The sequence below is a fragment of the Hesperophylax consimilis genome, chromosome 4, assembly GCF_061612785.1.
Source record: "Hesperophylax consimilis isolate HC1 chromosome 4, BYU_Hcon_1.0, whole genome shotgun sequence".
Classification (NCBI taxonomy): Eukaryota; Metazoa; Arthropoda; class Insecta; order Trichoptera; family Limnephilidae; genus Hesperophylax; species Hesperophylax consimilis.
Genome location: NC_142839.1, coordinates 10,421,937 through 10,448,342, shown reverse-complemented (window position 1 = coordinate 10,448,342; position 26,406 = coordinate 10,421,937). Strand labels below are relative to the sequence as shown.

At 32.7% G+C, this 26,406-nt stretch overlaps 1 protein-coding gene across 1 annotated transcript in view; it reads left to right on the top strand.

Moving 5' to 3' along the window:
* The first annotated feature begins 8,140 nt into the window (after nucleotides 1-8,140).
* The window catches only part of rau (RA domain-containing protein rau), a 126,968-nt gene continuing 108,702 nt past the window's right edge, over nucleotides 8,141-26,406 (top strand). Inside the window, exons 1-2 of the mRNA XM_089631195.1 lie at nucleotides 8,141-8,665; nucleotides 16,472-16,616. Coding sequence (XP_089487321.1) covers nucleotides 16,473-16,616 — 144 coding nt within the window. The 5' untranslated portion in view covers nucleotides 8,141-8,665; nucleotide 16,472. The remainder of the gene's footprint in view (nucleotides 8,666-16,471; nucleotides 16,617-26,406) is intronic.

Sequence of the window (26,406 nt, the reverse complement as noted above, 5' to 3'; positions counted from 1 at the left end):
TCCAGCTGGTCCCTCTCAACACATCGTCTTGCACCGCAGCGGGAGGGATAAAAATATACGTCCGTATCTCCTAGACACACTGGCCACGAGATACCTACCTATCCCTCATACCTTTTTCTTTCCCAGAAGTTTTTTCTTTCGTTTCTTTAAAAAGACTCTCCACACAGCATCCCCAAAATGACATAAATCCTGAGAGAAAATATTTTCCTCAGGGCCTCCCGTGTGGGGTTAATTTAAAAAAGGCTATGTACATTTAGAAGGTAGTCGTCTTATTAATATAATGTCGAATAAATTACGTATTTTTTACAATAAATAATCACATATAAAAAATACACAAGCCAATACAAAAAAATATATCTTTTCGTAATGTGCCTCACCACGAATATAGGTGATAAAAACATATTGCTTTGGCAAGCGGGGTTGAGAAATGGTCGATTTAAACGTTGAAATGTGTTTATTTATTTATTTTGGGAATAATTTTATAAGTGAGAAAAAGCTAATAAAAGCCTATCACAAATAATCTTAGCCACAAAATTGTATTCTTTTAAGTGGTTTCTTATATGGGATCATAACATTATAATTAAAAAATAAATTATTATGTAGTTTACGCATATAATTTTTAAAACGTCATTAACAATAAATTGTATTTGAATTCTACTCAAGCAAGACAGCAGTAAAAACTGAAATTTCTTTAAAGCATATCTTTGGTATTCATAATGTAAATCGATTCGTAGTAAAGATTATTAAAAAATATTGTTTTTACTGATAGCTTCGCAAAATGTGCTTAAAGCAGTCTCTTTTAGATAGGATACTCACAGATTTGCAATATGGTAAAGTGATGTGTAGTGGGTATATAAAATACGGTAGAGTGATGTGTAGTCGGTATACAAAATACAATAAAGTGATGTGTAGTGGGTGTATAAAATACGGTAGAGTGATGTGTAATGGGTATATAAAATACGGTGGTGATGTGTAGTGGGTTCATAAAAGACGGTAGAGATGTGTGTAGTGTGTATATAAAATACGGTAGAGTGATGTGTAGTGGGTATATAAAATACGGTAGAGTGATGTGTAGTCGCTATATTAAATACAATAAAGTGATGTGTAGTGGGTGTATAAAATACGGTAGAGTGATATGTAGTGGGAATATACAATTCGGTAGAGTGATATGTAGTGGGTATATAAAATACGGTAGAGTGATGTGTAGTTGGTATACAAAATACAATAAAGTGATGTGTAGTGGGTGTATAAAATACGGTAGAGTGATGTGTAATGGGTATATAAAATACGGTGGTGATGTGTAGTGGGTTCATAAAAGACGGTAGAGATGTGTGTAGTGTGTATATAAAATACGGTAGAGTGATGTGTAGTGGGTATATAAAATACGGTAGAGTGATGTGTAGTCGCTATATTAAATACAATAAAGTGATGTGTAGTGGGTGAATAAAATACGGTAGAGTGATATGTAGTGGGAATATACAATTCGGTAGAGTGATATGTAGTGGGTATATAAAATACGGTAGAGTGATGTGTAGTTGGTATATAAAATACAATAAAGTGATGTGTAGTGTGTGTGTAAAATACGGTAGAGTGATGTATAGTGGGTATATACAATTCGGTAGAATGATTTGTAGTGGGTATATAAAAGACGGTAGAGTGATGTGGAGTGAGTATATAAAATACGGTAGAGTGATGTGTAGTTGGTATATAAAATACAATAAAGTGATGTGTAGTGTGTGTATAAAATACGGTAGAGTGATGTATAGTGGGTATATACATTTCGGTAGAGTGCTTTGTAGTGGGTATATAAAAGACGGTAGAGTGATGTGGAGTGAGTATATAAAATACGGTAGAGTGATGTGTAGTGGGTATATAAAATCTCATGGAAGTGGGTTGCACTATACGGGGACCGGCTTCGGCAGTTTCCATTGATGGCCAGTCTTTTTCCGTTAGAGCGTTTGGGGCACTTACACTCAACTAAGTGTTTTTTCGCTTCGTGGCTCTAAATATAATACGACAATGTTTGGAAACCACAACTCAATTGAAAAATTTCCTCATTGTTTTATCCGTGTTTAATTTCTAGATCTGAAAAGTCTGGTACTTCCCAACCTTATTTTTATACCTCAAATTGGGGACGCCATGTTCCAACCAGGCCTCTTGTGCCGTAATGGCATTTAATGTTAGATATTAATTATGTGAATAATTGAGGAAAATAAGTAATTGCGTAAGCAAAATAAGACAAAAATGTTGCAATGACGCAGCATGGGTATTCTTCGTTATTGAAAAGCAAACGCATATTTGTGGTATAACATTATATAATTTAAAATATATATAATTTAAAAAACGCTTTGTGGTATAACATAACGATATTACTCGTATTTGACATATGACATAAAACATGCACTTTGTATGCACATCTAGTTTATTGATATATCGACTATCGTCAATGATGTTTTTGAAGATAATTTATTTTATTTAATAGATGGTATTTATAGGCCATTTATCTCTTCCTGATGATAACAAATAATAATGGTTACGCCACTTACACAATATACCACTCGTTTATGCATACAAACCGTTCTAATTTGGGGGAATATTGTTGCATTTTCTCCTTATTCCCAAATAAAGGCTGTGAAATCAACTAGTACCTAGAAGAGAATTGTGCAACAAAATGCGCGTTGAGTTCCTTCAATTTTTTCTCCTTTGGGCAGTGATTTGTTCACATACACACTTTCAAAATCAAACTGTCCTTTAATTTACACATATATGGAGAATATTGAGTAGGGGAGGATTCGTATTAAAGGGATATTTTTTTGTCAATCTTCGTAACTCTTCTGACAATAGTAAATTGGGTAAAGTCAACTTTGACGCATTTAAGCAATAAATATTCATTACCGTCTCTTGGAATTATCTAGCACTAGTCTTTGAAAAATCGAATTAGAAAAAAAAGTATCTGTCCCTTTCATAAACAGCTCGCTTTGAAAGGGACACTAGCATTCCTTGAAAGGGACGTTCATCGAAAGTAGTCTGTTGGATACGTATAATTATTTATGTATTGAACAGGCATGACATTGGTTAATAGTTGTATCTAAAAATTATACGTGGACATATTGTACATCATACTATTGTAAAAATATCTAAATAAAAACACATCAGTAGGTATAAAAACAATTAAATTCCAATAAGTAAAACTGTAAAAGAAAAAGCGCTTTGTCAGCTTAAATTGTGGAGTAACACAAATATGTTTAGGAACATATAAATACAAATATATTTACTTTTTCAGGACACGCTATATATTAGTAAAGAATTGAAAAATAGTTGGCTGTCTGATGAACAATCTGGGGTTTCTTTTTAAAAATCCACTAAGCCCATGCATTTGCTAGCTAGCAACCAGCTTTGCTGTTTTTCGTCCACTCTTCGGAAAATTTATATTGCTGACCTTAGAAAATTGAAATACAAGGTTTCTTGTTTGGATTGTAGTTAGTCCGTGGCTCATTTTTTACAGCGGTTTTTATATATGAAGCAAACTTATCTTTTTGTTTCAACGAAACTACTCTTATTTCCTATATTAGGTGTATAATAAAAGCTCTTACCGCGAGAAATATCTTCCTTTGCCAGTTTTACATGCCTGGCAAGTGCTGATTTCGCTATTCCATATATTTTTGCAACTCATCGACAACAGCTTCGATTTGTGCTGTAGTTTTCCTTATTTTTGGCATTGTCATAAAAAGAAAAAATAAATGTCATTAGAATAAGTCTAATACGAAGGCGTAGGAAAAAAATAATCATCCATGAATGGGACACATGCAATGAAAGGGAGGTCCCTTTCATAATCAGTATACGTGTCCCTTTCAAAGAAACTCATGGTAATCACTTAAAGACGATAAAAAATATTCTTACATTAAAGTAAAATCGGATTTACTTACTTGATACAATCTAGGATGGTCCTCTTAAATAATGATTCGAATTAATTGAAGCAGTTGTTATAACTTCAAAGTAGAATATAAATTCAAAGTGTCTCGTACAATTTACTTTTTAGTAGAATCCTGTCTATTCCTCAGAGCTAGTGACTTTTTTTATTTACTTCAGTTGTTTCTACGAATTATTTTGGACTGGACGACGAATGTCCCTTTCATGGGAATCCTACCCTATGGGTGTTCAATCAACACAATGACAATTCAACACACTTTTAAAAAGTGATATAAAGTCTTTAGGAACGATGAAAAAAAAATTTAACCTAACCTAACCTACTTAACCCAGTTTATAGGGTTTTTGTTTCATCACTTTCCATGAGTTTATATAACTTTTTAAAGGTGTGATGAATTATCATTTTGATGATTTATCCGGTCACCGTTTTTTTTATAAAAATCCTGTTAAAAACGAGATGGTAAGCCATTTCCTAATAAAAATATTAGTACATTCGAAATTTATCGGAGCACGTGTTCGTGATAAATATAATGGCGAAATGCGACAAAATAGTATTTTTATGAACACGTGTTTCGACATAATTATAATACATTCGTGATTTACCGATGCATTGTTAGAAAATCTGTCAATTAATTCGTTAAAGGCCTGCAGTCCCGTTTTTAACAGGAATGCAAATAATTTGACCGATTTTTGAATAAATTAGTAATATTTTATATCAGTAAGGTTTCACCGTGTAATTAGATCAAATTTCACACCAATAGATAATATAAGTATTTAGGTGTCATAAAAATGTTCTTTCAGAAATTTGCTTAATGTAATTTTTATAAACATACCGAAATTCGTATTTTCTCAGTTGACCCACCTCACAACATAGCCCGACAGGGTAGCTAAATAGTTTAAATAAACTTTTGTTTGATAAAGTTATCACATATAGTAAATTTTTTATGTCGTTTTATTTAGGCTAAAAAACATTTTATATTTCGTTCAAAACAACTCAAAGCAACAAAAGGTACCAACGGAAGATGCACATAATATGTGTCCATGTTAGCTACGATTCCTTAAAATTTTATTAATAGTACCTACGTAGCCAAAGTTAACGATAAGTAGATACTTTAATTATACCCTTTGGCATTAGTATTTTCAAACAAGATAATAATAGTGACAAAGTTAAAAATTAGCCAAGTAGCTAGAAGTGGAAAGACATTTAAATATAATAAGCTACCAGGAAAACCCGGAGGTAATGTGTATTAGAATAAATAAAATTACCATAAATACCTACTTATCACCAAGGCCACCATTTAAAAGGGTATCCACTCAGATCTTTTCCTGGGATATACGCTATTAGCCAAGCAGGAATTTCCAAATACTTTACGCATAATCTTTCCAATTTTTTTTAAATGCGATTTTTACCCCCTAATTATTAGCATTTTCTCACCAATAATTTAACTTCAAATCCTTAAATTCCAAAAAGTACCCAGTGGAAAAAATGTAGAAATTTTAAAATGCTTTTTTATTTTTGATTTGACTGAGGATTGAACCTTCCTCCCTAGGGACTGACTAAAAGGAGTCAACCGCACTATCACATAAGCTAAATCCTAATGGTACTGCGATTTCTTTAGTACTGCTGTAAATTTTTATAATATCATCCAATTTATGAGAAATGCGTGGAGGGGCGAGTACCATCAAAAGGAAATAGAATGCATTGTCATCGACAACGAGTCTATCTGCAGTATTTCAACTCGATCGGATGTCGCGAAGTGGGTAAATTTCGACTTCAAAAATTCCATTTCATTAATTTATTTATTCATTAATTCAAGAAAACAAAATCGAAATTCAAAAAAAACTGGCCTATAAACCTAACCTAACGTAATCAACTCAACATTTTTTTATCACTTTTCGTGTTTCTATATTTCTTTTTTTTTCCAATATCCTGAGTTGCCCGGTTACCGAAAAAAAGCATCGTGTTAGAAGTGGAGTCACGTTACAATAATATTTAGGGTCATCATATACCTACCTACCTAATACCAATACTTGCCTAGAAAACCATTCCATTTTACCAAAGATAGCAGAAGCATTATTTGGCGTTTAATTCAAGTTGTTGAAATATTTTCACTGCAATTGCTTTAATTACATTGGATTATGTGTGATTTTTATATCAAATCTGTGTCACTCGGATCTCACGCTTCGGATAAAAGAAAACAGCAAGCCTTCTTCCGCTTTGCCGGGATTTCATCTCATTTCTTGTTCCGGAAATTAATCTGACTGCAGCTGTGGGAAGTAGTACTGGAGATAACGCCATTTGTTACCACATTAATAAAGTCATTAAATAGATTTAGAAATGTTAGAAAAGGAATAAATTTGCAATGATTATAAAAATAAAACATATCAAGTACATGTTATATTCTTTCGGCCGCTAATCAAGATAAATAGGTACCTATCTACAGATACATTATTTAGTCCCGGAATGTTACTATATTTTTTTCAAGGATTCCAAGAAACAGAAAGTTTTTGTTTATTTTGAAATCATTAGATATTTGAATTATACGATAAACACGTTGTCAAGTCTAAAGTGGCAGATAAACATGCCGGTAACTCGCTCAAAAGCATGCCAGTAGCGGTATTCAGCATACCAATGGCATGTGTACAGTGTCGCTGTTGGTAAATCGCATGCTTGTAGATAGTACCAAGAGTGCTGAGAGTGGTGGGGGACGCGCGGCATGTCTGAACGCACGCTGTGTACTCTGCCAGTAGTTAGCAGAGTGAACACATGTGTTCGTTTTTTTGCAAGGTTATATTTACGCGATCAATATGACTAGGTGGGACGATAAAAAACTCTGAACTTCATTATGCATTATTTCAGCTAGCAGTACTTGTCGAATACAGGTTCGCCACTTTACAAAAATAAAATTGCAGTTCGTTTCTTATTTCTTCCCGGACCTCCATCTCAGCCAGCTCCGCGCACGAAACTAGAGATATGAATAGCTAGCACGCCTGTAACTCGCCAAAAGCATGCGTTTACACTTGCATGTGTATCTGTGGCTTAATAGTTAGGGTAGGTACTTTATCACATGTCTTAATTATTATAAAAATACAATTTTAATAATCATTAAGTATCTACATTTACAGGTATCCACTTGATTCCAATTTTAAAAACGTTACCAATATTTAAAAAAATCTGTTTGATCGCACACGAGTTCCAAATACGCGAAGCCAGTGTAACTATGGCATCCTTATTTGGGGAACGTTGCAAGGGTGACGTAAGTTTGGGAGGGAAAGGTGAAGGGAAGAGTAAGTTTGACAGAAACTTTTTTGGATCTGATCCCAAAACACAGCTACCTACAGCCGATTATTTTATAATTTCAATATGAAATAGTTCGTTAAAAATAAATATTTTTCCACAGGCTTTTGAACCCGTTGCCACTGATTTCATAGTCAAAAAGATTTATATTTTCAAATAGGTATTAATAGTTTTTGTTATTATCTGTACCGAGTTTTGAACCCTGTTGAGAACGGAGTCAAGGATCTTACCGCTCTGCCAAGGAGATTGTAACCTTTTAAAGAGTATTCAGTACAAATTAAGCATTCTCATGATATTATAAGTCAGGAATATCATGATAATTTTTCTAGCTAGTTTTTTTATATTGTGAAAATTGAAGGGTTGATTGATTGGTCGACGCCCGAGCAACAGTTCACCATAGTTTACATAAGCTTCCGCCCTAAAAAGCAAATAAATTTGCAATGGCGAATGCGCCGAGTGCAGTCTTAATTAAATGCACACATGCACCAGACGTTGGAGTGCATTTCGATGGCTGTCGGCTTTGAACGAAACCACAGAGAAAAAAATACCAACCGAGTGAACCGGATTCCACGTCGGTTTACACCGTACTTGGATGACAGTCGTGTGAAATGTAAAATACGGCCATAATATCATATAATTATAATAATTTAGAACAATCCTTACGAAAATACAACAAACGAAAAATCTTCAATCGGATTGTAAATTTAATGGTGACGCAAAAAGTTCTAACTATCTATACAACAACAGTAGCATTCTTATACGAATGGAAGGCGCTTTTTAAGTTATTTACTGAAATGTTAGTATCAGTGGTGGGGATCAAAGTTTGACGTGCTACCGCTCTGTCATTTGTTTTCCGCGCCAACGTCGGAGCAGTCAGCGAGAGTACGTACCGTCGCTTCGCGCCATTCGCGTCTGGTTCGCCGCTGCGTTTTGTCGTGTGTGAAGTTGCTTTGAGTGCAAATTACGAATTTTATACGAGTGTTTAAATTTCGAATGCGTAAACAACCACGAAAATTTTCATAAAAAACATTTTTTGTGGAGTGCCTACTTAATCATATAGTAAAATACATTTTATTATTTCTAAGTGGTAGGTACTGGAATTGTCCTGAAAATAAAAGCACAACTTTTAGTGTTTGTGAAATAATAAAAGGACTGAAAAGTTTGATAAACTTCCACAAGGATTTTATCTTTTCGTTGTTTTGTGATTAGATTATCCTGAGCAAATATAACAACTTTTGGGGAATTTTGTTTTTCAACCCCTGGTACTGTGAGAACTATTTTGGATCTTTGAAAAAAAGTTTAATATTTTTTTCAATAACAGAAATAATTTTTAAAATGGTTAGTGTTGTGTTATGTCGATCAGGTTCCATCTTTTTGGATGTGATTTGAGTTTGAAATAGTGTTGTGTACTTTATTTGGATTACATACGGAAAACTTCAGGTAAAATATTGACATTTTACGTTACTGTTTTATGATGAATAATGGTATTTTATGAAATTTTATTAATATTTGTTGCAGATTTTTTCAATGGTAGTACCTGACAACTGAAATAATTGACTGTCCTAACATGGGAATAGTTATCGTCCTAGTTGGACAGTAAAAAAAGTATTGAAAACGTAGTCGTACAATATTGCATGATTTCTCACTAAAAAAGTAATTACACTTATTATAATATACTTTCTTTCAAAGTAACTGATTTTGCTGTTATTATATTATTAATTATTACCTATGCCACGAAATAATATGTCTAAAATTATAAATACATAATAGAAAATTCTATGAAAGATTCATAAGGGTAGGTACCTACCTACCTACAACTAAAGATGCAATTTTAGCAAATATTTAAAATGAGAATAATTCTTAAATTATAAAGCCACCTTTGCGTTGATTTTACAATTGATTTTTAATCATTGTCCACATGTGAGTGAGGAATGTCAAAATAATAAAAGTGAAATAAGTAATAGTACAGAAAAAAAACAAATATAAAAGGATGAGAGGAAACAGTAATAGAGAATTTATAAAACAAACAAAAAGCGTACTGGCAACATTAACTGATTTATTTAAATGCCCACTCCATGCGTGTCTGTTGAAAGAGTTGAATAAAATAAATTTAATACAATTTTAAAATTAGTTGACATTCTTTATTATTATGTATATACAGTTATTTATAATTCTAAACAAATTCTATCACAAAAAGTAGAATCTATGTAACTACTTATTATTCTGGTATGTTGTCAACGAGTGTAGAATTTTTTTAGTGTAATAAAATTTTATTGTTAGCGTAGGTTAAAATACTGCGATATTTTATCAGGTAGGCTGTATCATAACAATTCTGCATAATATTATATTAGTTCCTGCCGTGTAATGCCGGTCACAGCAGGTTTTGGAGATATTTAGACTACTTTTTATTTACTTACGGCCGCGGCCGGAGGGCCGGATGTAATCGATTGCATATTTCGCTTCAAATAATAATGACCACAGAGTTCTTCATACATTGTACTATACACTCATGTCGTTATTAACGTCTTACGGTATAATATTTTAACAATATTATTCTATGCTTAAAAATTCGCAATTTGGGTGAAATAAATTGATATTTTCACAGAACTCCGAATTAAAAATAATTTTTATCGTATTAATTTTTTTTTAAATAAAACCTTCAACCCTAATATTTATTATGGTACTTACTGACACTATTCAGAATCACTTCCAATGACATATTCACGGATGGGGCATTTTTGATCTGGGTTTTAGCGAATGATATTATTGTCATTTGATTTATATTAAAATTCAGTTCTCATTATTATCGTATGAGATATACACGAATTAAAAGACTTTCCTTGATATTCTGGTATTCATTTTAACCCACTACCATGATAACCACTGCAGACAGTTCAGACTAGGTTTTCAATATTTATGATTTATGATCAAAATATAAAGTTTTGTAATCTTGCAGAAAAACGTTACGTTAATTTTTCATTTGATTTCAGTTTAATGTCTTTATTTACGAGGGTATGTGGTATGGTGATACCGCTGATAGCTCCTTTATAACCTCTTTCTTCTACTCATGCAACGTATATGAATGAGAAAGAGAGGTTACTTCTTCAAATGGAATCAGTGGTACGCCTTTTAGGTGTCTGCCTGCCGATTAGAAGTCGTTTAACAAGTAATAGTTGTATTGTTTTGTGAACCGCACAATTTTAAGTGTTTTGTAAATGTCTGTTGTTCTTTGCAAGCTTAGGTAACAATGTTTTATAGTCTCACACGCTTTCTTTGCATAAAGGTACGAAAGCGATCGTTAACATAGTCATACTACCTTCCCAAGCTCTTATGAAATACTATTGAAAAACGAAAGTAATAAATATTCGTAATACCATCAATGATATAAAGGGTCCTAAGTCCAATGATATAAGGTTTAGTTTGTACTATCAGACTTTCTTGGTTTACCCAATTAACACACATAGATTGCCTTCTTGGAACAATATTTATGCAGTAATAGATTTATAATTGTTGAGAGAGGCCACTTTGCTAAGTTTGCCGAATCACAAATCAATAAAAATAAACACCAGAAGCAAGAGAAAAAATACAATATAAGACATAGAAACACTGCTATAACTGAAAAATATGACAAAACCTCGGTGCAGGTAAACAAGGTAGGTAAAATGAATCCGTTCCCTTCGACAATAGAAACAGAGGAGATGGACCACGATTTTTGCAATTGGTGAAACGTTATTATAATTGCTTGAATTCAAATGGCGACTACGTGTGTTGAAACACTAATAATGCATACTGAAATTGTATTTATTGTTTAATAATTGCTTAGCAACGCTAGTTTAGGCATATACTTTGCATTTGCTCTCTGATTATTTTTTGTAATATCAGATAGAAAAGAATTAGCTTTGATCCCAAAAAATATAAATATTTAAAGAAGAGTATATCAGATAACGCATTAAATAAACTGCCAGTAAGCCATAGGATATTTAGGTAAATAAATAGGATTTAAAAAAAAAATTATTTGAGGACCCCAGTAACCAAGGTAAACAACAATATTTGACATTCATTTGAAAAAAATAAAAATATATTTTTATGTTGATAACGTTTTTCTGGAATATAATATATCATAGATTCGTAATGTTGAAAGGTAGTTGAATTAGAAATTATAGATTTGTTATGTCGAAAGGTAGTTTGATTAAAATATTTAATTTGGTCACATTGAAAATTATTTATTGATTTGGTTACTGGAATGTAGTAGTAAAGATACAATCATCTCCAAGTTGTTTTGCAAAATGACAACAATGTCATTTGCAACCAACGTAGATGAACAGGGGATTATTATGTCATCTGTACAGATGAACATGGATAGTCTAAGACCCCAAAAAACAAAAGCAGGTATTCCTAGACAGCGTATGAAATGGACGAACGATGTCAATATGTTCATTGTTCGTTCATATTTTTATGTAACCAAAGTAGAAACAGATATGTTGTTATATAGGAAAAAATTACATTTACTTTTCTCACAAAATTATCCGATTGCCCAAGTAAGCGAACAAAGATTAGCAGACCAAAAGCGAGCTATTTTCAAAAATAATTTAATTTCTGTAGTCACATTAGAACAGATTAAAAGAGAAGTAGCAGATAGATTGCAAAGGGGAAATAATTTAGAACAAATTAACACAAGTAACAATGTCATATCAGATGCATTGAATGTAGATAGTTTGGATAATATTCTAGTCGAAATGTCCAATGATATTACAGTAGATTCAAATAACTTAGCCGTTATTTATAATCTTAGGGAAATCAACATTGCAAATTTAAACTTTGTTGATGAAAATGTAGTAGAATTAGCTAACTTACTTCATAATAATATAAACAGATATATAGATGTAGAGCCAACAATTAGACCAAAATTACCGAAATTGCATACGTCCGCAAAATTGCATAGGCCGTGGTGCATTTATAACAAGAAATTGCATACGTCAAAGAAATTATCTAAATTAATTTTTGAATTAAATAACATAATTTTACCAAAAATCATATTTGACGAAATTAGTTTTTTAGATCTTCATACAGTATACGCTAGTGCGATTACTGTTTGTGATAAGTTAGGAATTAAATTATCATCCTCTGACGATAGATCATATAGTTATAGTAAACCAGAATGGCAGATCAGATTAGAAAATGATGTAGTATTTTTAAGAAGTAACATAGCTAGAGTAATAGAATATAAAAATGGAAATAGAAGTAGGAAAATTTTGAGACATGTAGATGAAATTGGTAGAAAATTTGGTTATAACATTGATAGTCATAATAATGAAAATATAATCAATGATTTATTGGATTTATTAAAACAAAAATTAGGCGTAAAAGCTAGTAGATTAAAAAGATATAATTATACGTATAATAAAAAAAATAATAATAGATTATTTCAGAAAAATGAAAAAATATTTTATTCCAAACTTGACGATAAACAAAATATTATTTCGAATAATAATATTCCGTTACCATCTGAATCAGATATGCGCGATTTTTGGACTAAAATTTGGAGTAAAGATATAAAACATAACGAGTCAACTCCATGGATAGAAAATGAAGAACTCAATTTTTCAGGTATTGAACAAATGAGTTTTTCTAATATATCGGTTGAATTGTTAACCAAAATTATTAAAAATACTCATAATTGGAAAGCCACGGGTTGCGATTGGATACATAATTTTTGGTACAAACGTCTGACTACTTTACATCCTCTTTTGGCAAAAAATCTTTCAAAATTTGTCAGTCAACCTCAAAATTTTCCAAATTTTCTAACTAAGGGTATTACTTATATGTTACCCAAAAGCGAAAATATTAATAATCCTTCTCAGTACAGACCCATTACATGTTTACCGACAATATACAAAATTTTAACCTCTTGTTTAACAGATTTAATATATACTCATTTAGATGAAAAAAATATTTTATCTGAACAACAAAAAGGTTGTCGCAGAAAACATATGGGATGTAAAGAACAATTAGTTATCGATTCTGTAATTCTAAAACAGATTCAAACTCGAAAACGTAATTTACATACTTGCTATATAGACTACCAAAAGGCTTTCGATAGTGTCCCGCACTCGTGGCTGATCAAAGTATTAAAAATATATAAAATTAACCCCATTATTATTAGCTTTTTGGAAAATATTATGTCCTTTTGGAATACCAATTTACTTATCAATTTAAAAGGTAAGAAAATAGTAATACCGGGCATTTCAATTAAAAGAGGGATTTTTCAAGGAGACTCATTGAGTCCTCTTTGGTTTTGCTTAGCATTGAATCCTCTATCTAAAATGTTAATTAAAAGCAAGTTTGGAATAAAAGTTAAGGGTAATACAAGGGAGAGTAGTACAATTTCGCATTTATTATTTATGGATGATATAAAATTATTTTCGAATTCTGAACAAAATTTAGAGAAAATGATCGAGGTAGTTAAAAACTTTTCAGATGATATCAAAATGACATTTGGTTTAGATAAATGTAGAACGATCCATATAGAAAAAGGCAAAATTGTAGATGGGGACGAGAGTATATTTAGAAATTTCCAAATTACTAGTATGAAAAGGGATGAGGTTTATAAGTATTTAGGATACCCACAATCAAATAGATTAGACCATAGTAGTATTAAAAATGATATTAGGATTAAATTTCAAACTAGGATAAGGAAAATTTTAAAATGCAATCTATCTGCTAAAAATTTAGTAAAAGCAATAAATACTTGGGCAATACCTCTATTAACGTACTCATTTGGCATAATTAAATGGTCTAATACAGATTTAGATAACTTAGAAAGATTAATTAGAACTACGCTAACAAAGTTTAATTGCCATCATCCAAATTCAGCTATAGAACGAGTTAATTTACCTAGAAATTTAGGAGGTAGAGGTATAGTCAAAATAACTTCTTTGAAACATAATCAGGTAGAAATGCTAAGAACTTTTTTCCATAGGAAAGCTCATAGCTCAGAAATGCACAAAATAATTTGCAAGGCAGATAGAAATATTACACCTTTAAATTTATACGATGAGAATGCCAACATTTTTATAAATCCCAACCAGGAATTATTAGATTCCTGGTCAAATAAAATTTTACACGCAAAACACTTCAATTATCTCAACCAAACGTATGTTGACAAAATTAAGTCAAACAAATGGTTGAGTATTGGAGAGTTGAGCGCAGAAATAGAAGGATTTATGCTTGCAATTCAGGATAGAGTCATTAATACTAAAAATTATAGAAAGCATATAATCAAAGATACAAATCAAATTGATGATTTGTGTAGAAAATGTTTGGCTTTTAAGGAAACTATAGAACATATTATATCGGGATGTTCTATATTAGCACCGTCCGAGTATACATTTAGGCACAATCAAGTTTTAAAAATAATTCACCAAAATTTGGTAATTAAACATAACTTGATTGACTGCCGTAATGTAGTACCATATTATGAATACGAACCAAATTCATTTTTAGAAAACGAATTTTATAAAATATATTATGATAAAACTATACTAACAGACCGAGCGATTAGTCATAATAGACCCGATATAGTTTTACATGACAAAATTAAAAAAATAACTTATATCATTGATGTTGCTATTCCAAATTCCTGTAATATTCAAAAATCTGTTAGTGAAAAAATAAGAAAATACACAGATTTAGGAAATGAAATAAAAAGAATTTGGCATTCTCAGACTATAAAAATATTACCATTCGTTATTTCGGCTACTGGCATTATACCTAGCTCTCTAATTAAAAATTTAGGCGTATTAGATCTATCAAAAAATTTATATATAAAGATGCAAAAGTCGGTCATTTTGAATACATGTAGGATAACAAAAGATTTTTTAAATATTTATGTTGAGGGATCAGTAGGATTTATAGGCCCTGTTAGAAGTTCTACCGAGCCGAACCCTCTGATATGAAAATATCTGGAGACGGTGAATTTTTTTTTCCCATTTGATATCTGGTGATTTGACGTGTTGTTGTTCTTGTATTGTTTTGTATTTATTTTACTTATATAATGCACTTACATAGTGTTGATTGACTAGCTGATCATTTGTGGAAAAGTGAGTGGAAGGGTTAAGTTTTTCCTTTGGGGAAGACTTAACCCGGACAACTAAATCGGAAGTTTAAAAAAAAAAAAATATTCCAGGCCGCAAGGAAGTTCTCATAATTCCTTTGAATGCTTCGAGCCCTGTGCAAATATACTTGCATATCGTTTGATCCGGCGTCGTTGTTTATTTAAAATTCAAAGCAAATCACTCGACTGAACACAGCTTGTTTTGTGTTTTTGATCCAAATACCGTTAGTACAAACGTTATCGATGAGATTTAACAAAGACGGATTAAATCGAAGAGCAATAAACAGGCCGTGGTGCATTTATAACACTACATATTTACCTATACGATGTGTGTTTTTTGTTTATATACAAGCGAAGGGTCTTTTCTCGCAAAAAAGAATTGAAATCGTATAATTACATCAAGTGCATTCATAACTCTCTTTAATCTCTCGTAGCACCTTTATATCCCGTGGTGGTCCCTTATTAGCTCATTAGTCCAATGGTCAAGTCAACACCGGACGCCCTAAAGTTTAGGCCCTAAACTGACGTTGATCACATCCGCCGTTATAAATTAATGTCAAAACCGCATGAAAGTAAGAAATCCCCGCGGGGACAAGAATATTTGCCAATATAATTAATTACATCCCATCAAATAAGTCATTTTCCTTCCAAACAATCAAAGGTGTCTTCCGTTGATCCATTTAGATCTTGAGTTGAATTAGTGAGGTTCCACCAACATTGGTGCTACATACATTCCTGTCAGTCTCTAGGAAATGCCTCTAATCCTGCCAGTCTCCTTTTGTTTTTTTATGCTCAAGGATGCGGTATTCTTCTCTACATCGTTTTTTTTTTCATTCGGCTCCCAACAATCCTTCGTCCTGCAGACTTATTATAGAGATGCCTTTTTGATGGTCGGCTATCTTCCATCCTCATTCAATAATATCCCAGCAGAGCAGTTGTAAATTTATAAATCTAGTTATTGACGTTGTCCTATCGCTGAGATCTTCGTCGTTTCCTTTATTTCTGTTGTGTCGCACACGTCGTTTGTGAGAATTGTTTTCAATGGAGCTATCATCTGAATGCCTTTATTGTGTTTATTTTGTCAACAACGTGATTATTTTTCCAGGTAAATGATGTTTGTTTGTGTGTTGTAGGATGCTGAAGCACGTACAGGTGTCCCCGCAGAGATCCCGCGCGGATTCTGTAAGTCTGAGCTCCACAGCCTCCCTGTGTAGTCTGGCCGAGCCGCTTCACAGTCGGGCACCTTCATACACCTCGCTTAGCGACACTTCAGCTCAGGTATGTTGAACTCATTTTCTCATCTACTGTGACCCTGGTACCTGGAAAAAAACTAACTGTCCGTTCCTCCGGTTTAGTGTCCCGTGTAGGTTTTTTTTAGTCAAAGGAATCGAGGTGGACCACCACCGTGGAGAGGCTACTGGTATTGGGTGAAGGCAGGCACTATACTACACAACGCAAACAAAATCTGCATCACAGTTGAGTAAATAAGTGAGCACATGGACTCCTTTTCCTCGGGATAAGTCAAAAGACTAACTGAACGCCAACATGAAGTGTAGAGCAAGCATTAAAGTCGTTCTGGCTTTGCATCTGCGGCTTGCGCTTTTGGATGGTGAATTTAATTCTTCTTTTGGACAATTTTAAATGATCTCACGAAACATTTTTATAACGTTTTAATTATGGTTTAAACAATCTTTCTACTTTGTATCTTTATCGTGATCTCAAGTTCTCGTACTAAATGGTAGAAATCCAGTTTTATTGCCATCTACGGCTCTGCTATCTGTTTTATGGACATCTGAAGAACATTCCACTCGTTGAGGTAGGTAATTAATGAAATTAATTAATGTGTAAAGCTACTGACCCAAAACGGGGTCTACATAAACTCACACTCAAGGTCAACGTAATTTGTAATAACAAACTTAAATACGAATATAGAACTTGCACTAAAAATCTTGAATGGTGATTATCGGTTTACGAAGTGTGTAAACTACAAGACATCCGCTATTCTACAATTTCTACTTTGATTAGAAGATAATGTGCGATTTTCGCTTTTATATTGCAGGTATCACACCGGTAATATAATAACGGGAAGACTAGACGATAATTGAGTCGAAAGCTATCCAATCAGTCGTAATGGGAACTCTGGTTTATAATGTTAGCAATAAGAGGATTACCAAAGCAGCCACCATCAAATTAAACAATGATTAAATGGCTAATAAAGACACGCACCTGGTATCATTTCATCTGCGGGCATTCGTAAAACCGTAGGAGATACGGATACGTTACGCATATAGACAATAGTATACAGACACGCACTATTCTTTGCAATAATCATCTTGAGAAAACAGTATTGCGTTTTCATTGTGGATTTCTAAGGTCATATTTATAAGTAATGATTTTTTGTTCTGAGTAAAATATTTACTTTAATACAAATATTAATTTGAAGTGTTTTTAAGGTTATTTTGGTTAATTTGTATTTTTGGTAAGATTTCCCTAACCGCTGCACTTTTTACTTTTAATAGGTACAAATTATGGAAATTAAGAAACAATGATTTACGTCGTGATAGATGGTAAATGATGCATTATAATTCCGTTTTTATTCTATCAAAGTTCCAAATTTACCTTATAAAATGATACCTTTGCCGCCATTTTGGACTTTTTGTAAAAAGAAACACTTTTGTTTCAATCTAAATACGCATAAAATACTTAATTAACTTAAACTAAGAATCTAATAACCTATTTTGTGCATGTAATAGTCGTTTCTTGTAGTAATTGTTGAAATAAAATGTAATTTCCAAAATCTGTGCCTAAACATAAAAATAAATAATTACCGTATTTTTTCCTTGAGACAGTAATATATTAAAAATAGCCCTTTAAAAAATAATGATTATTATTTTCATTTTCTTAACGTTAAGTAATAGCAATATTTGCCTTACATAATCAACAAACAATGTATTGTTTAATTCTGTAGGATTGAGCTAATGAAACTTTTGGTTTATAAGTGGAAATAAAGGCGAGTCTTGGTATGGGTTAAGTTGGCGACACTTAGTTGGCGCGATTTTATAATGCTTGTTCATGACATATCCCCCTTGTTTCTATTATCAATGGTTACAACGTAACGGATTAAAATATACGTTAGTGTTATTTTACACTTCAGTAGCTGACGGAAGGAATTTCTCCCGTAATTTGAATGCATCAAAATAGAACCGTTGATTTCCTTATAAATCGCATTGTAGAAGCAATGAAGCAAAAAAGTGATGAGAAATATTTTATAACAATCTGAATTTAAATATTTACCACTTCATTAATTTCGGTAACACTTTGTAACGTTTTTTTATCACGATTAAAATCAGGACGTTGAATGAACTGAAGCTATTATTCTAAACCACTAGTACCTAGGTACTTACTGATTTACTTTTCGGCTTACTTTAACCTTTTTTCTAAATCTTTTGAAATTGAAAAATATTGAACATGCAAAATAGTATTGTTTTATTTTCTGATACTAAAATTAATATTTTAAAGATCCATAACTCATAATGGAATTGATATCGGGAGCTGAAAATAGTTGGGTTGAAAATTTTGTGCAAATTTCATGACACCCGAGCTCACCGTTCGAGAGTTTAAGCTCCATAACTCATTATTGTATACGCATTGCGAACTAAGGATAATAGTTTAGTTTGACTAGAAATTAAATAATATGACAAATTTCGTGACGCCATAGCTCACCGTTACGAGTTTTAGCTCCGGAACTCATTATGGTATTCACATTAAGATCAGTTAGACCTGAAATTGTTGTGCGAATTTCACAACGCCAGAGCTCACCGTTCGAGTGTTTTAGCTGCTTCAGAACGTGTTTTGTTCTAAAATGCACACCGTAAAATAGTAAATGGGATCATAAAACATTTTTACTGCTTTTTTATTACATTTGAATGGAATTCTTAGGATTATGCAAAGGAAGCTTCCCGCTACTTTTGCTTGAAAAATCCAAACCGGTTTCTTATAATCTACGAAGAGGAAACACGTTTTAATATTCCACCAAATTTATGATATAAGATATATTGGAAACATAACTGGTCCGGCCGCGTAGGCGGATGAAAATGGATTACAAACACTAATTTAAGTCCAAACCGACAATGGAAAAAAGCTGTTGTAAGCTGAATAAAGTTAATAAATCTATTGAACGATTTAAAATACACGTTTGTAACATGTATTTTTTTAAGGAATAGTATTTTGGTGCACGAGATAGAACGATCGCGTCATCTCTGGTATTTTTGTTAATTTCAGTTTTCTTTAGACCATGTCAATGTAAATTGCCAGATATCAGTCAAAGTCAGATTAAATAGATTTTCCAGCAAAATACGTATTAAAAAATGCACGATGTTTGTTTTTATTTATATTTTTAACACTATTCAGCAAAAGTATCGTCTTTCTCATCGTCAAATATAATATTTTACACGTGATCGTTTGGAAAATAATCACAAACACTTTTGACATATACAATGTTTTCAAAAACGTATTGCCAGAATGTGCCAAATTTATAAATTCAATAATTTATAAATCTAGGTGGATTCATTTGTTTTAAGCAGTTTCATATGTTTCCGTATTAATAATTTGACGAATGGTATTAATTAAATAATATGGTAAATGTATAATAGGGTGATAAAGAACGTACCTGACTTACTTTAACCAGGGATTCCTGACGAATACAAATGCGAATGTAATTTACTGCAAATAACGTCAGGAATCACTGGTTTAATCACCCATTAATAATTTGAGGAATGGTGTTAATTTAGTAAAATGGTAGGGATGTAACGATACCGATACCGATATATCAGCCGATATCAAGCGCGTAAAAAATGCTTGCGCAAAAATACTTGTCCTGTCCAATGAGCTCAGTGGCTTCAGAACGTCTTTTTTCAACTACAGGCCTGATACAAAATGATTTGCGTAACAGATTATCTGCTGATAATTTGAATAAACTAAATTAAATTTTTATTACTAACTTTATGTATCTTCCTTTTTTATAACTATGTGATTTATTTCATTCCAAACAAATAAATGCTTTTTTTTTTCAATTTAATTTTCTGAATTTTTTTTGATTATTTTTCTTTCACACTCCGGAGGGCAATTCATATTGGCATCACTATCGGTATCGCCGATTATTTTTGTTAAGAATCAGTATCGGTATCGTATCGGCAAAATCATGTATCATTACATCCCTATAAAATAGTAAATGTATATGCAGCTGTTAAGGAACGTACTTGACTTACTTTAACCAGTGATTCCTAAAGAATACGAGGGTCATTCCGCCGTTTCGTTCAAATCGCATGTTCTTGCAAAAAAGTCATATGAAAAATAATGTTTTTCAAGAAAGTTTTATTGGAAAATGTAGTTATTTAAAAAAGGAAAAAGTAGTATTTACCGGATTAGGCATTTGTTACTTAATAACTTTATGGTATACAAAAAACATGCTAAAATCTCATTACCTTCCCCGTGTAAATGAGGGAACGGTAAATTGATCAATAAATAAGAACATTTTACACTAGTAAAATCACTACATTCATTAATCGACCTGAATGTACAACTAATTTTGCATATTTATTGGTGTTTAATTTATTTTTAAAGTTACTGTATCATAGAAAGAATTGAGATTTTGTTTTTGTCCAGAAAAAATCGCTGTCGTCTTCCGCCAAAGCGGTAATTAAAATTGTGACCGTGTTTGTCACTGTTCGTCAGCTGTACCCCACCCCGCGCCTCCGTTACTAATCAGTGTACCGCTATATCTGGACGGGGGAGGACGTGCGTCGCTGAATAAAGAAATATCTGCGATCTCCGTGCTCGAAAACGACTTTGTCACCGACCAGGCATCATTACCTTCCAGCATTTTTTAAAGTAAGTACATGTTTTAAAAATTCGAATCATGAACCTATAAACTATAATTAGTCGGACTATTTTTTATTGAAACATAAAGATTTGTAATGTCATTATTAAGCGAGTTATTGAGGAAAGATTGTCAAAACCTCATTACCCTCCGTCTCATTACCTTCCGTATCGTAAAATTTTTTGCCGGATGGTAATTTTGAGGTGTGGAGGGTAATGATAAATTTGTAAGGGTTATTTTTACGTGCACCTGGGACCATGTTTGGGGGTTCATAAAAGTTAATATTATCAATAAAAGCAGTTTCTTGCGTTCTAGCGTCGGACAATTTCAGTTTTGGTGAAATACATATTTTCGTTTTATCTATTTACTGATATGGAAAAACAATCTGTTAAAATTTACCCTGCGAATTTTTATTTGAAAATCGATTTTTTTATTCAATGATATAATTACGGAGAATTTAATAACAGCACAAACATTAACTACTATGAGTGGACAATAGAAAAACAAACCTACAGGGGAAAGGATGGAATCCAGAAAATGAAAACCATAACAACTAAAAAGAAGCTCGAGGACAACCCTCGTAAAATAATCGAAAAGTTAGATGCCACCATGGATGTTTTCTTAAAACACACACGAAACATCGTAATGCAGTACTCCGCTATCAGCGAATTGAAAGATAATCTGACAGACACGGAGGTTCTCATACATGTTGATTTTAGCGAGAACTATTGGTTGAAATACCATGAAGAAATTCAGTCCTTTCATTTTGGTGGCAGCCGAGGACAAGTCTCTCTTCATACAGGAGTACTTTACTATGTAGACAGCCAGACGGGTAGATGTCACAGTTGACATGAATATTGAAAACTTAAGCCTACAAATTGACTCGCCTACTATTTTCAATAATATTGATGACAATATGCTATTGAGCGAATTCGACGGCTCCATGTTTTTGGACGATACTATTGCTTCAACGCCAGAGCCTGCTAAAACTATAGAAAAGAAATGTAAAGTGACTCGTCCCGTTCGACTATCAGCATTATTCCCTTTATAAAAATAGTACGCAAGAATTCAATCCTTTCGATCAATGTGAGTTCGAGAAGTTCATCCGATCCCTAAGAGTAGAATATCCTGATTTCGATGAATCAAAACAGCAGTCCCCCAAAACTGTGGAACTCCCACACATGGACATTGACGAGGAAACCAACAAAGAGGATAAGGAGGCGCCATTCAAATACTACTTAGATGACTGGATAATGGTTCAATATAAAATAACTAACACGACACATCATTTCATTGGGAAAATTATTGGAAAACATGAGTACACACTAGAGTACAAAGTCATTTTTTTGAAAAAAGCTCAAGGGAATTCCAAAAAATTTGTCTGGCCAACAATTAGTGACGACGATTTCATTTTGGAATCACAAATTCTTCAGCGCTTGCAAGATCCAGATGAGAATGAAAGAGGACAATTTACTTTCAAAAATTTGCCGAACTTTGATTTGAAATAGTTTTCCAGCAAAAACTTTCACAAGAATAATCTCAAGTTCCTTAAATATTATGTTCCTATTTAGATGTAAGACCTTTATCTTGTACTTATTAGTTACATATGTTGTGTTTGTTTTAAGTATCTCTGATTTTATTTTAAACTGCATTTCAATTGACTTCTGATTTTTTCTTATTTTTAATTATTATTTTTATTATTTCTATTTTTCAAATATTACAATGTTTGCTTAGGAATGTGAAAATTTTGTATTTCTTGTGTACAAACCTACTTATAAAACGTAATTATAAAGAATTTGACTATTCCTTATAATTTCTGGGTAAGTAGTATAATAGGAAAATTTTAGTTGTGTTGGGTTTGATGTTCCAGCTGCCTTTTCTTAATTTGTATTTTGATATTTTTTTCCATTATTTTTTAACAATTCATACAGATATTGCAAAAGCATAAGTAAGCAGAACTGATTACGTATGAAAAAATGTATTTCTTGTCTCCAATGTTCAAAAGTCTGAATAAAGCATTTAGTTTTTCACTATAATAGGTTTTTCTTCTTTTTCCTAATCCGCTCACCACGTCAAATGATACTTAGCATGATTTGAAATCTATTTTATTATTCAATTTCTATTCAAATTTCATTATTCACAGACATTTTAAGAACCTTAAACATGTTCACTACCATCTATTAATATTTCATTACCAAACTTCATTACTATCCAAATGTTTAAATTACCATCCAACAGTTTTTTATTACCATCCACACCTTCATTACCTTCCATCAATTTTCTTCGAATCCAAGGTGCCCTTTTCACTTTTATACATCTGATAGGTACGGGAACCCATTTCTATAAAAATATATAGTAAAAAGGCAAAAAAAAAAAAATCCGCGGAAACAGGCAAATTTGAACGAAACGGCGGAATGACCCACGAATGTAATTTACTCCAAATAACGTCAGGAATCTCTGGTTAAAAGTAAGCCAAGAACCGGTATAGGACACGGCTGCGCACTTCGCGACCTTTTTCGAAAAACCTTAACTTTTGATTTGAGACCAAAATATGTAATAAAACCCCATTAAAGTTAAGTAATAACTTTCAGCTATATAATTTATAATTATAAAACGTCCTTCTATATGCAGGATGAAGGTTTCTTTGGTGGTAGACAACTTCTATTTTGTGTAAACTCCGAAGACTTAATTTTATTGACCCGTACAAAAGATGTAGGTATTTAATAATACGTATAATTTTAATCACCTCTACCACACTGTGCGCAGTGCAGAGTCGCAATTGTCTCGTAATGTTAATTGTCCACGTAAAACATGTCTGCAATTAGAAAATGTTCGCATTCAGCTGTTTTTATGACGTAGTATGCAACATGCGCCAAGTGTTTCCCATGCCTCCATTGCCTTCCGAACATGCAGTTTATATTGTGTATGTCGGTTTATGGGTACCATTAACAGTTACTCTTTGTGATATAAACATATTCTACGTTTTTCATTTTTCCCTTGCGTGAGAAAATGTCTCTTATTACGCGAAACGTCGTGCATTTTTCTATTTAATATCTTATACTGTTTTGCATGATTTTTGAAAATAAATACTTGGTATCGTTTTTTAGTTTTAAAACTCTGATAATCAGAAACGAGCGTCTAGGACGGACTGAAGGCGCGTGTCCACTCTATTACACTCTCAAAATCTCTGTTTATCGAAACCTCGCTGTTCTCTTTATATACTATCAAAATCTGTCGGATAAGTCTATAATCTTTAAGATCTATCTACAATAGAGCTAACGAGTATGTATGTCTTGTTGCTCAAATTATCACATATTCACGGAAAAAATGAGTATTGCTGATTGCTGAAAACGTGATATTGCTGTAAACGTGACAGCGTGCTATTTCCTGATAAACTATTAGTACTTTCATAATACATTGGAACACGTGTTCATGCAGCTGTGTTTATCTTGTTATTATATAATGACGAAATGCGAAAATATTTTATTTTTTATGAACACGTGTTCCGACGTCGACATTCGTATTTTACTGGTATTTGTTAGGAAATCTGTTCATTCATTCATTCGTTAAAGGCCTGCAGTCCCGTTTTAAACAATAATACGAATAATTTGAAGAGATTTTATCATTAATTTTTTCCGTGTACCTAATGCTTTAAAATTATTTTTTATTGATACCGCACAAGAGTTATCAACTATCTCCCATTATTTGGGGAATGCTACGAGGCAATAAGAAGTGGGGTGATAGAGAAAAATAAGAACTAACGAATGTACCTGTCTATGCTGATCTAGTCACGAAGATTTCCATTTTAAATGATTTTCCTAGCCGCGTTTTGAACTCGCCACCTCTTGGGTCCATGCAGAGTTAACCATTGTATCGATATGCCATTAAGGTTGTCATTTTCTCTCTTTCTTATATTTAATATAAGCAAAACTATTCCATTACCTGCTAATTTATGTCACCTAGGTATAACTTTTAACCATGACAAAGAATTTGCTTGCATAATATTTACCAAATTACAAAGTCAGCTACGTAAAACCGAGATGATTACGGAGCCATTCGCTGCTTACTTGTTATTTATATGGTAATAAACATGGCCTTTCAAGACCTTGCCTGCAAAAATTGCACCTCACGGAAAAGGATAAGATTTTATACTGTAAGTGTTGAGAAACTTGAATAAAATGGCAATCAAGCTGCACTGTTGGTATCAGTACAAGAGTTTAAGTAACCTTCTCGGTGGAGTTTCCATTGTTCGGATTGTTCCTCTGATTTCTGCCGTTCCGTCCTTGTCTGCTATCAGGGGGCACTGGGACGTGACGTATGGACACCATTGTTTTTTTTTTGTCTCTTCGGATGTGAAGAAGTCCGATGGATAGTGAATTAATTGAATTAGTCATAAAAGTTATTAATCCTTAAGACCTTCTTTAGGGAATATGCATAGTTTCTCTCTAATACCGCGAAACAGAGGGTGAACATTCATGAAAACTGGATTACTGATGACTTATTGTGAAATCCCAATGAAGGTCTTCAAACTAAGGACGGGTTGTTTTCACAAAAATTAAAATGTAACCTCGTCAGCAAACAATTCAGCGTCATTTTGTGTTTTAACAGCTGAAAGATACCCGTTAAATGCCGATTCTAAGTCCGTTTGAGCTTTTGAACAAATTGTGATACGCAGAATTGGATAACTATCATGGTGTTAAGCTCGACAGCTTATCTCAATTTGATTGAAAGCTGAAACGCGCCTGGCTTTAAAATGTGAAGAAAACAATTGGCGCTAAATGGCCATTGGATGACTTTGTCACACATGGATTTCTGCGGAACAACCGGATCTGAGAATTAAGGGTTGTGTTACGGAACTTATTATGAATGTTCTGTGAAAACACTGTCCTTTAATGAATGATAAATGAATGATAACTGAATGATAAATGAATCTGTAATGAAATAATAACACAAATTGAGTAGTACTTTTGCAGAACTTGAATTCTTTCTGTGATGTTCTGTGAAACAACTGGTCCAAGAAGTGTCGTCATATGTATACTTTTTTTCTTTCTAATGACACGCCTACGAATAGTTTTACAGCACATGCTCGTTTCTTTAAGATTTGACGTAGGTACCTACCTAATTGACGTAGGTACCTAAATGTAAGATTTGAGGTAGGTACCTAATTGTAAGTTAATCCGAATTCTTTGT